The sequence below is a fragment of the Mesocricetus auratus genome, unplaced genomic scaffold, assembly GCF_017639785.1.
Source record: "Mesocricetus auratus isolate SY011 unplaced genomic scaffold, BCM_Maur_2.0 Super-Scaffold_100025, whole genome shotgun sequence".
Classification (NCBI taxonomy): Eukaryota; Metazoa; Chordata; class Mammalia; order Rodentia; family Cricetidae; genus Mesocricetus; species Mesocricetus auratus.
Window position 1 is genome coordinate 17,406,325 of NW_024429206.1, and position 10,970 is coordinate 17,417,294.

At 41.9% G+C, this 10,970-nt stretch overlaps 1 protein-coding gene across 1 annotated transcript; it reads right to left on the reverse strand.

Moving 5' to 3' along the window:
• Positions 1–10,336: 10,336 nt before the first annotated feature.
• LOC101842280 (60S ribosomal protein L34-like) lies at positions 10,337–10,722 on the reverse strand. Its single transcript, XM_040731240.1, has one exon. It carries the CDS (start codon positions 10,710–10,712, stop codon positions 10,377–10,379), a length of 336 nt encoding a protein of 111 aa, XP_040587174.1. The 5' UTR covers positions 10,713–10,722; the 3' UTR covers positions 10,337–10,376.
• Positions 10,723–10,970: the final 248 nt, after the last annotated feature.

Below are 10,970 nucleotides of genomic sequence, written 5' to 3' on the forward strand. Positions count from 1 at the left end.
CCTGACTTCTGCAAGCATATAACGTGGGCACCTCAGACAGAGCAAAAGACGGGACCATCAGAGCCAGAATAAAATTAGGATCTATAGGTCCATTCGGTGGATTCCACTATGCCTGGGAAGTCATAATCTCTCTACAACAGGATTTAATCTTTTAAGGGCTAGCATATTTAATTGGGTAATTATTATTAATATAAATGATTGTTAATAACTGAGAATTTTGCAACTTAGTGATGAGGTGGGAGATCATTTTCTCCTCTTGTAGATAATTACCCCCGAAGGCTGTGATTATAGATCTCATAACTAAAAATCAAGTTAAATAATTGTATATGCTTGGCAAAGTACAATTGTTCCTCCTGTCAGTTCCCATAATGAAGATCAGTAACCTAAAACTGCCCCATAATCGAATAGTAAATAATGTGATCTTTCATTCAATTAGATATGGTGGTCAGTTAGGAAGAAAATGAAGATAGAAGAGGAAGGACTTGAAGAATAGCTAGATCTGGAGATTTGGGTCTAGCTATTGGTTTTTATTATGAAAGAACTTTGTGGAATCATCATTGCTGTCTCCAGTCAGAACCTCAAGTGCAGTGCCTCTCTATAATCTAGACCTATGCCTGAATGGCAGTCATGATGCAGAGTGCAGAGTATGACTCCCTGTCAGTGACTGGCACCAAGAGACTGAGAAGTCAGGATACAGTTGAACAACAGCATCAAATGAATTGAGTGGTATTTAAAGAATACTCCACAAATATTCTTTTAAAGGGCCAATTCACTATTACAGACCATGTTCTGTATCTTAAGAACAGCACCACGAAACATTTTTAAGACTCAGATGATAAAACAGGATTAAATCAGAACTCAATCACTGAAAAATTGGTGAGTAGCCATAGACATATGCAAAGAAAGAAAAATACTCAAACCAGAACATTCCAGAAAATGTAAAGTGTTTTGACCTGAATGTAAATAAAATATAATACATTCAATTTATGTGAGACTGCCACATTCTCTCACCAGAGACAGACAAGTCTCACTCGTGACCAACATCAGCTTACCCAACTTAGAATGAATATTATCAGAAACAAATCCTGGGGAGGATATGGGGAGGGGGGGCTTTTCCTATACTGTTGGGAAAGTCAATTTGAGTAACTGTTAAGGAAAACTAAAAAGGCAGCTACCACTACAACCAGTGATCCTCAGACTGTGCCTAGAAGAAATGAAGTTAGGGGCACTCTCTGTTTATGGTCCCACTGTTCACAGAAGCTATGATCAAGGATCAACCTAGTAGTGCAGAAAAAACTGTATGAAGATGGTCCAGAGCACAGTGTGCCAGCCCCTATGGAAAGGCTGCTGAGTGCCCTGCAAACTGCAGAAAGGACGAAAGGACAGCAGGTTTGTGGTTTGCCATGCTGCAGGGTGACTGTACTTGGCCACAATGAGTTGAATGTTTCAAAATAAGAAGTCCAATGCATTAGTTACTTTTTATTCCTGTGAAAAGAGCACCACAACCAAAAGCAACTTACAGGGGGGATATGAGGCTTATTTAGGCTTATGGTTTCAGAGAGGTAAGAGTCTGCCATTGGGGGAGGCATGGCAGCAGAAACAGGAAGCTAAGGCTTCGGATCTCAATCATAAGCAGGAAGTAGAGGGAGTAAACTGGAGATAGGTGAGGCTATAAACTCTCAAAACTGCCCCCCCAGTGATATATTTTCTCCCTCAAGGTTAAAATTCTTTACTTCCCCAAATAGTTTCATCAACTGCAGACCAAGTGTTCAAATATCTGAACCTAGAAGGGGCATTTGTATTCAAACAATCATAGGCAGTATTGTCAATGTTTCCCCACAAAGAAACAGATAACTGTTTCAGAGTCAGACATATCAGTGACTCTAATTTGATCATTGCAAAGTATACAGGATATCAGAGCCAATTAACGTGTAGAACTGATTCATGTCAATAAATAAATAAATATCCCTTATGCAAAAAGAATGTATTCTGTCCCCTTAAGATCAAATAAAAGAAATTGTCCAGTCTTATGATTTGTACAGTTATATATGTACACTCTTACATATGAATACATGTATAGTCATGTAGTATATACTTATATTTTCTTAATTTTATGCATGCATGTGCACATGTGGACATGTGCTCATGTGCCCATATGTGAATATATGGGAGGAGAAGAAAAACACATTTCCTGTAGAGACAAGTGAAAATGGTTATTTGAGGTCATAAAAGCACTCTTACCTGTTGGGAGCGATCATTGATATTTAAAACCTCTTGCAAATATTGTCAGTCGTTTCTAAGAATAGTCCGTCCCCTCCCCAGCTCCCTAATGAATAGAACCTGGGCTCACAGAAATAGCAATCTACAGTTAGGTTACTCAACCCTCCTCCTTGCAATAAGGCTACTTAGCACTAACACCTCTTCATTCCTGCTACTTAGCCTCAGTGGTGGTCTGCCAGCACCCCTCATATATGACCAAAAACACACTCCTGGGTACTTGACCAAGCACACTCCTCAGCCGATTAGTAGGCACCAAACCCTCCCTTATTGTCCTGCATCCCCCTCCTCATTTCCCCTATTTAAGCCTGTAAAGAACTTTCATTAAACGGAGCTTGATCGGAAGGTCTGTTTTGCTGTCCATCTCTCTCGTGTCTCTTGTCTCATTCATTCCAGGTTCCCGTGGGCTTGAACCCATTGTGCCCTGCTGGCCAGGCCACTTACCAATGCTACTTTCTAAGGATTCTCTACCAATTTTTAGAGACATACAAGTTTTAATTATGTGTCTGTATCTTCATATGTATGTTCACCTGAGTACAGGTGCTGATGGAGGTGGTAAGAGGGCATTGGTAGAATTCCCCTGGAGATATTGTAGTAAGCTGCCCAATGTGGGTGCTGGAAACCGAGCTGATGTCCTCTGGAAGATCACTATGTGTTCTTAACAGTCACTGGAACAGACCAGCTTTGATAGATCCTCTGGGTTGGGATATTGCTAATCTAGCAGTGGCCAAAGAATAACTTTGAGTGATTTTAAGCACAATTTAGTTTCTCATTGGGCAGTAACAATAAAGCAAACTGGGGTGTGGTACTGGCAACTACTAGATTTAAGAAGGATTAATTAATACGCAAAGAAAATGTTTTAACCACCCGTGCTTGCCCTGGGAGAGAAAAGAGCACGTGAAGTCGAATGACTTTCTTAATCCAAACTTGAGTTTTCGAAAGGATTACCTTTCTTTCTAGTTATGTTTAACCTAAAAATAATAAATAAGTAAACAGAAAACAACAAAAACTCACTTTCTAATGAATAATATATAATCACATCCACCCATTAATAGAAAAGATCTTCCGTTTTTAAGACAGTGGGATGTCCTTTATTCAAAGTAAAGCTTAATCTCGAAGTGCGGGTGCATAGGTTTATTTAAAGGTTTCCCAAACGGGGAGGGGGAGCATATCAAGAATTTAGAAAGCACTTTGGGGCAGAAAATTGGCTTTTCTTTGTTAATGAAAACAAGCAGACCGGAAGCATGACTTCATTTCTCTGCTCACTGGCATTTTCTAGATGCTGTCTGGTCATTTCATGGCAGGACCATATTTCACAGTGGCTCTTTGAACCGGGCACACAGCCACCATTGTAAGCTTAACAATCGTGCCAAATATATCTTCTAAATGGCATGCAAAGTGGATGCGGTAGAGTTGCTAATTTTCTACATCCGTTCATCATGGCTGAGTCAGATGTGACGTGGGCGTCATCCCCGTGAGATACAGCTTCAGAAAGCTCATTCGGTGACATGAATAGCAGGATCTCTGATGAACGCATCAGGAAATAATCACCAGACTCATTCAGACAGCCCTGCCACAGATGGGGAGATGGCCCCGTAATTCATGAATCTGAAACTTTTCGGAGCAGGAAAAGTAGTGATGTCATGATTCCAGGCGGGGATGCTGGGAGTGGAAGAAAGCTGCTTCCTCGTAAGCTCAGGCCCAACATACATGAAATCATACACACTTAATGGAATGGCTGGACTTTACTTCTCCTTTGTAAATAAGTGCCCTCACCCACCTCCGTATCCCTCTCATTTATTGAGACAGGGTCTCTCCATGTAGCCTTCGCTGGCCTAGAACCTACTATATAAACCAGGTTGGTCTCAAACTCATAGAAATCCATTTGCTTCTGCTTCCGAAATCCTGAGATTAAAGAGCACCATCATGCTTGGCCCAACTTGTTTTTACCTTATGTGTTTGGGTGTTTTGCCTACATGTGTTGTCTATACACCACTTGCATGAAGTACCTATGGTAGCCGGTAGATCTCCTAAAAGTGGGGTTCAGGAACCACCAAGTGGGGTGAGAATGGACCCTGGGAACTCTAGAAGAGCTGTCGGTGCCAATGATCACTGAGCCACCTCTATAACCCCCTTAATTTTTAAGCTGTTCTCTGGGAACTCAACACCCAGTAAACAACCCCGCATTGAAAACAATACTCCATCGGCACATGGTTCAGTTCTCCCGATTCCTCAACACGCTTTGGATCCTCAAAGATCAGCATCCCCCCACCAGCAGATGACCCCTTGCAGCTCACACAATGGCAGCCAGGAGTGTGAGAGGTGAGGGGCACTGGCTGGAGTTTAAGTCAGCGAGATGGCTGAAACACTTATCCGAAGAGATTGACTTCCGTCGCACAAAAACCATCTTCTTCTGAAGGGAGCAAGCAGATGGCTGCAGTTATTCCAGTTAACATCTGCCCTGCTGGCTTTCATTCCGCACACCAGCTTTTTAGCAAAACTGTTAACTTGCAAGTTTGCCCATGCTCCTCTCTGCGTCTCTCTCAGGAAGCTTTACTCATAAATCTAAGTACCATCTACCAGAAAGCAAATGAGAAAAAAATAATTAATGCGTTTCCTTTTTTTTTTAAGGAAAATAGTATGTCTAAATAGATGACTTGTGGAAAACTAGAAGTAAGGATGGGTCGTGATTTCACATTGTGGAGCCAGGGTAGTTTTCCTCTGCTGGGCTCTGAGCTATCATTATCATCAAAATTCTTTTTCCTTATAAAAACAAGCTAAAAGAATTTTTGTAAGTTGAAATAGTGTAAGATGGAAGTAGATAGTAGCTAATGCAGAAAAAATGTCTTTGTAAAATTGGGAAGCTACAGAGCAATATGAAGTCCCCTGCTCCAGGAATTTGTAGCCTCTCCTGCAGAGACACTGAGCTCAGGTGGGCGTTTGCAAATCCCTTGGCAGGAGAAGAGTTGACCATTTTGCTGGACAGCAGGCAGGGCTGTCAGTCATTCAGGATTTGTCTCTCTGACTGGATGAGAGAACACTGAGATGGTAGCAGCTTGGGGTCATGAGAATTAATGGCATCAGTAATTTCTTCTTCCTTCTTTCTTCTCCTCCTTTTCTTCCTCTTCCTCCTCCTCCTCCTTTTCTCAATTTAAATGAGTTTATTTCCAAAATATGTTACATTGCAGGAATTGCTATCACTACATAGTCCCCTGATTGGAACTCTCACCAAGCAGTATGGGGATACAGCAGGTTTCTTTCATAGTTAGGTATGATAAGCATATCTCAACCTAAAGCCCCTGGTACAGTCTGATCAACTTGTCCTACATCCTGAGCAAGGTGATAGGAGGGGTCCCAACAGCCAGTTTTGATGCTATAGTGTCTGACTGGTCCTGCCTATTTGGGCTATTGGAAGGAAAATAAGAGAATTATATTATACATTTTCATTGTTTTTATGTTCTCCATTTTTATGCGTGTGGTATGGATGTGTGTGTGTGTGTGTTTCTGCATATGTGTTTGCACATGCATGTGTTAGTCAAAGATTTATATTATAAATCATCCTCCATCACTATTCCACCTAATTCATTGATGCAGGGTTGCTCAATCAAACCCAGAGCTTACTGATAGAGCTGAACTTGCTGGCTAGCTTATTCTCTGGATGTTCTGTCTCTGCCTTTCCAGACTAGAATTACAGTAAGGTCACCTTATCCACTCACCACTTAGGGGGCCTTCTGGAGGTCTGAAGTGTGCTCCTCACGATTGTGTGGCAAGGTCTCTAACCATTGAACCATCTCCCTGGCCCCTCAACTATCAAATTTCAATTTAGCTTTAGAGCACTACATAAGATTGGTACAGCAACAGAGAATCTTTTGTAAATGCTGATCTACTGAATATAAATTACATTAAACAAATCAACTACTTAGTTTCATTTTTAAATAGAGTCGCCTGTTTCTCAAAGCAGTAATACATATTAGCAGTTTACAATGAAATGATATTAAAATCAGCTTCTAAATTGCTTTTCTGTATATTAGTTACTGTTTCTAAGATTAAAATACAATGACCAGTAGTGAAGTTCAGAACATAAAAAACACTCATTTTGGTTTAGGATTCCAAAAGCACCCTATGGGCCCACCATGGAAGGAAAGACAGGAACAGAAGGCTTGTCAGTCACATTTCATCTACATAAAGAAAACAGCAAGAACAGGAAGTAGAGTGAGGCTATAAACTCTCAAAGCCCACCCCCAGTGAATACTTCCTCCAGCAAGGCTCCACCTCCTAAAGGGTCCATAACCTCCCCAAACAGCGCCACCTGCTGGGACCAAGTGTTTAAACACCTGCGCCTCTGGGGGACGGTTCTCACTTAAATCATCACACTTTGTGTTTACAGAAGCAGGCTTCGGCTTGACCATGTGCTTAATTTTGTATTTTCAATCAGAAAAAAAAGGCCCGCAGTGTGAGGATATGGCCACAGTGGTGGAACATTGGCTTTGCATTTCTGTTGTTCTTTAAAAAAAAAAAAAAAGCTTGACACAGAGTTTACATCGGAAAGCACACATCTGTCCCAGCTGTTCAACAAAGCATTATCTTCCACACTCAGCATCATTATTTCTTGCAGTCTTGAAGCTTATGATAAAAAGAAAACAACTGTAATTGTGAGGTTTGGTCATACTGAGCTGAGTCGTCACATTTTGTGGTCATGTGTGAGGTATGTGGAAATCACATTGCAATTCCATGTTGCTCTGGAAGGTCTGTGCCATCCTAATTCACTTCTAAACTTCTATTCTCTGTGAATGGGAAGACTGTTTTTCATGTCTAACAACAAATGGCTACATGTGTTTGATATAGTCTTAAAAAAAATCTTCAGTGTGTGAGTGAAACAACTTCATAGGCAATAGACATTACTTTTGTAGGTGGATAGAGGACTCCAGGGAACTTTGTTACTTATCCTGGTGCTGTGATAAAATACCCTGAGGACGGCAACTTAAGCCGTCACAGTTCCAGTTACAGTCAGTACATCATGGTGGGGGAAGTGAGAGCAACCGGGTTATGTGGCAGCTGGTAACATCACATACATAGCCAGGAGAGAGAGAAAGACAGAGAGAGAGGGAGAGAGAGAGAGACAGAGACAGAGACAGAGACACAGAGAGGAGAGAGAGAGACAGAGACAGAGAGAGACAGAGACACAGACAGAGAGATACAGAGACAGACACAGACACAGAGAGAGGAGAGACAGAGAGAGACAGAGACAGAGAGAGGAGAGAGAGAGACAGAGACAGAGAGAGACAGAGACACAGACAGAGAGATACAGAGACAGACACAGACACAGAGAGAGGAGAGACAGAGAGAGACAGAGACAGAGAGAGACAGAGACACAGACAGAGAGATACAGAGACAGACACAGACACAGAGAGAGGAGAGACAGAGAGAGACAGAGACAGAGAGAGGAGAGAGAGAGATACAGAGACAGAGACAGAGACAGAGAGAGAAAGAGAGAGAGAGAGGAGGGGGTGTTGTGCTGTCTTTCCACCTCGGTTATCCCAATCAAGGAAATCCACCACAGGCATGCCCACAGGGGATGCCAGACTCTGTCACTGTTGACAAGAGGCATCATCACAAAACCCATCTTCATAAATGCCTTACAAGTATTCCTTATTTGACTATGACCAGAAAATATCCACTAGATAGTATACACAAAGATATGATCTGATTCCACTAATGTCTTATTCATGTCACTCAGCTTATACTCACTGAAAAAAAATCACCTGTTTCTTTATTTTAATTTAAAATTTTTTATGTATGAATATTTTGCCTGTGTGATTGTCTGTGCATATTGTGTGTGCACTGTTTGTAGAAGCCAAAAGTTATTAGGTTCCCTGGAGCTGGAGTGACAGCTGGTTATGAGGGCCCTTGTGGTGGCCTTAACTGATGAGCCAGCAATCCAGACCAGGAAGTACATATCTCTTGAAGTATATTTGTAATAGCCTCTGATTCGTCAACTGATTTCCAAAAGCACAGCAGAAATTCTCCTTTTCCAGACACAACAGAGCAGATACACATGTAAACCCAGAGACCATGACAGCATGTGCAAGACCTGTACAGTTTCAAGGTAGAAAAAAAATCCTAGCAAGTAGAAGAGTAGATGGGCACCAAATTCTGCCTCTGCCCAAGAGTTACTGGGGTTTGATAGCTGCTGGGAGAGGGAAAGACAGTTTTCTTTATAGAGTGACACTGGGTATATCAGCCAAACTCCCTGGCAGGCCCCATGCCCAGGAGTAATTGGCTAACAAACTGGGCTTCACAGTTTTGTTTTGAGAGAGGGAGAGAGTGAAAGAGAGGTGAAGAGACACAAAGTTGGGTGGGTAGGGATTCAGGGAAGGGTATGGGAGGAATTCAGGGAGGAGAAAGCATAAGATTAAAACATTATATGAAATTCTCAAAGGATCAATAAAAGCATTGTTTTTGAAAAGTGAGTCTCATTCTAAAGTGTCTCTATAAAGCAGAGGTTGCAAATTAAAACTAACAATGAGCAGATCTTACACATTTGAAATTTTCATAATCTATTTCATTAAACCTAATTTATTTGACCTAACAAGTCCTCACCCATCGGTTGTGCTAACTTTCACTGAGCAATATTCAGTTTGTCACAACTTTACTCCAACTCTGTATAACTTTGTCTGCAGCTCTTCTTAAATGTGTGTGTGTGTGTGTGTGTGTGTGTGTGCATGTGTGCAGTGCTTATGGAGACCATAAGAGGGCAGCAGATTGTTCCAGGAGCTGGAGTTACAAGAAGGTGTTATCTGGCTGATCAATAGGAACTGAACCTAGGTCCTCTGCAAGAGCAGTGAGAGCTCTTAACTGCTAAGCCATCTCCCCAGTTATCATGGCACTGCCCCAGTAGCTCTTTTAAAGATGTCTTATAAGAAGTCAAAGCAATGTCTAGACAAACAACTGTGTGTTTCTGAGTAACAGAGAGCTACAATGGGAATTTGCATCATTTGCTTTAGCCGAAAGATGGTGATTGAAACTTTATGACTGTTGGAGGTATGTGACCTAGAATGACTCTTAGGTTGAAGATTGGGATTTATGTTAGGCGTTCAGCTAGGTAAATTGGAAGTCCTGGGAATCTTGAACACTGTAAATTTCTAAAGTGGGTTTGGAATATATGGGGATATATTGGCTTCAATCCTGTCTTTACAATCTAAGCAGTGATTTATTAAGCAGGTGGCTACTCTCCTAGAGTGCTTCATCTCCTTGGAGGTACATGAAAATACGTTACCTAAAAAATTGAGTGTCCTTGTGAGCCAAAATGAGAACAAATTATTTAAGCTTCAGAGACCTTAACAACTTTGTTTCCCCTTTTTAAAACTGTGACATTCAAACCTATATTCCTCTGTAGAGGATGAAATTTTAACAGCTGTATTATTTTCTCTGGAGAAACATTGTCCAGCTACATAAAGCACTAGACAGACAAAAAAAGTTGAAAGCAACAAAAGCTGAATCAAACAGTCTTTGAACGTTCATGAACCAAGTTAAACCATGATGTTAAAGGGGCTAGAGAGATGTCTTGCTGGTTAAAAACACATACTGTTTTTGCAGAGGATCCAGGTTCAATTCCCTGCTTCCCCATATAGTGACTCACAACCACCTGTAACTCCAGCTCTAGGGAATCTGATGCCCTCTTCTGGCCTCTATGGGCACTGTGCATTCCCGTACAGATGTTCACACCTCGTTAAAAATGAATACATCTTAAAAATAATAATCAAATGAAACAATCCCAACTAAGAAAGGGTAAGAGAGAGGCCTTAAAGATAAACAAAGCATCTTATTTAGGGTTTCTGTTGCTGTGAATAAAAACTATGACCAAAGTGCAAGTTGGGGAGGAAAGCATTTTTTAGGCTTACACTTCAGCATTGCTGTTAATCACTGAATGAAGTCAGGGCAGCAACTCAAAACAAGGCAGCAACTCAGAAGCAGGAGCTGATGCAAAGGTCATGGAGAAGAGCTGCTTACTGGCTTACTTCCCACGGCCTGCTCAGACTGCTTTCTTTCTTTCTTTTTTTTTTATTTAAAAAGCTGCATGTTTATTTCGCTTTCTGACTCTATGCTTGTGCCTTCAACACTTTCACAACAATTTTCTGCTCCTCGATAAGGAAAGCCCGCTTGATCCTGTCGCGGACACACTTGGCACACATGGAGCCGCCGTAGGCCCTGCTGACATGCTTCTTTGTCTTAGACAGTCTCATAAGGACTTTCGGCCTGACAGCACGAACCCCTCGAAGTCTGCCTGGGCACACACCGCATGCAGATTTAGGTGCTTTCCCAACCTTCTTGGTAAAAAGGTAAACGATCCTGTTGCCAGGGGTTCGAGACAGCCTAGTTTTGTTAGAGGCTGTGTTGTAGGAAAGCCTATGTCGGTATGTCAGACGCTGGACCATTCTGAACGCCCTCACGGAAGCCGCAGCACCGTCCCTCAAGACGTCCCGCCCGCCTAACTCCTCGGATGGCTGCGGATTGTAAACAGGGCAAACACCGAGCAGAAGCAAGCCACCATACCTCTAGTCAGACTGCTTTCTTATAGAATCCAGGACCACCAGCCCAAGGATGGTCCCACCCACCATGGGCTGGGCTCTCCCCTGCTTGCTCACTAATTAAGAAAATGCCTTATAGCTGGATCTCACGGAGGCATTTCCTCA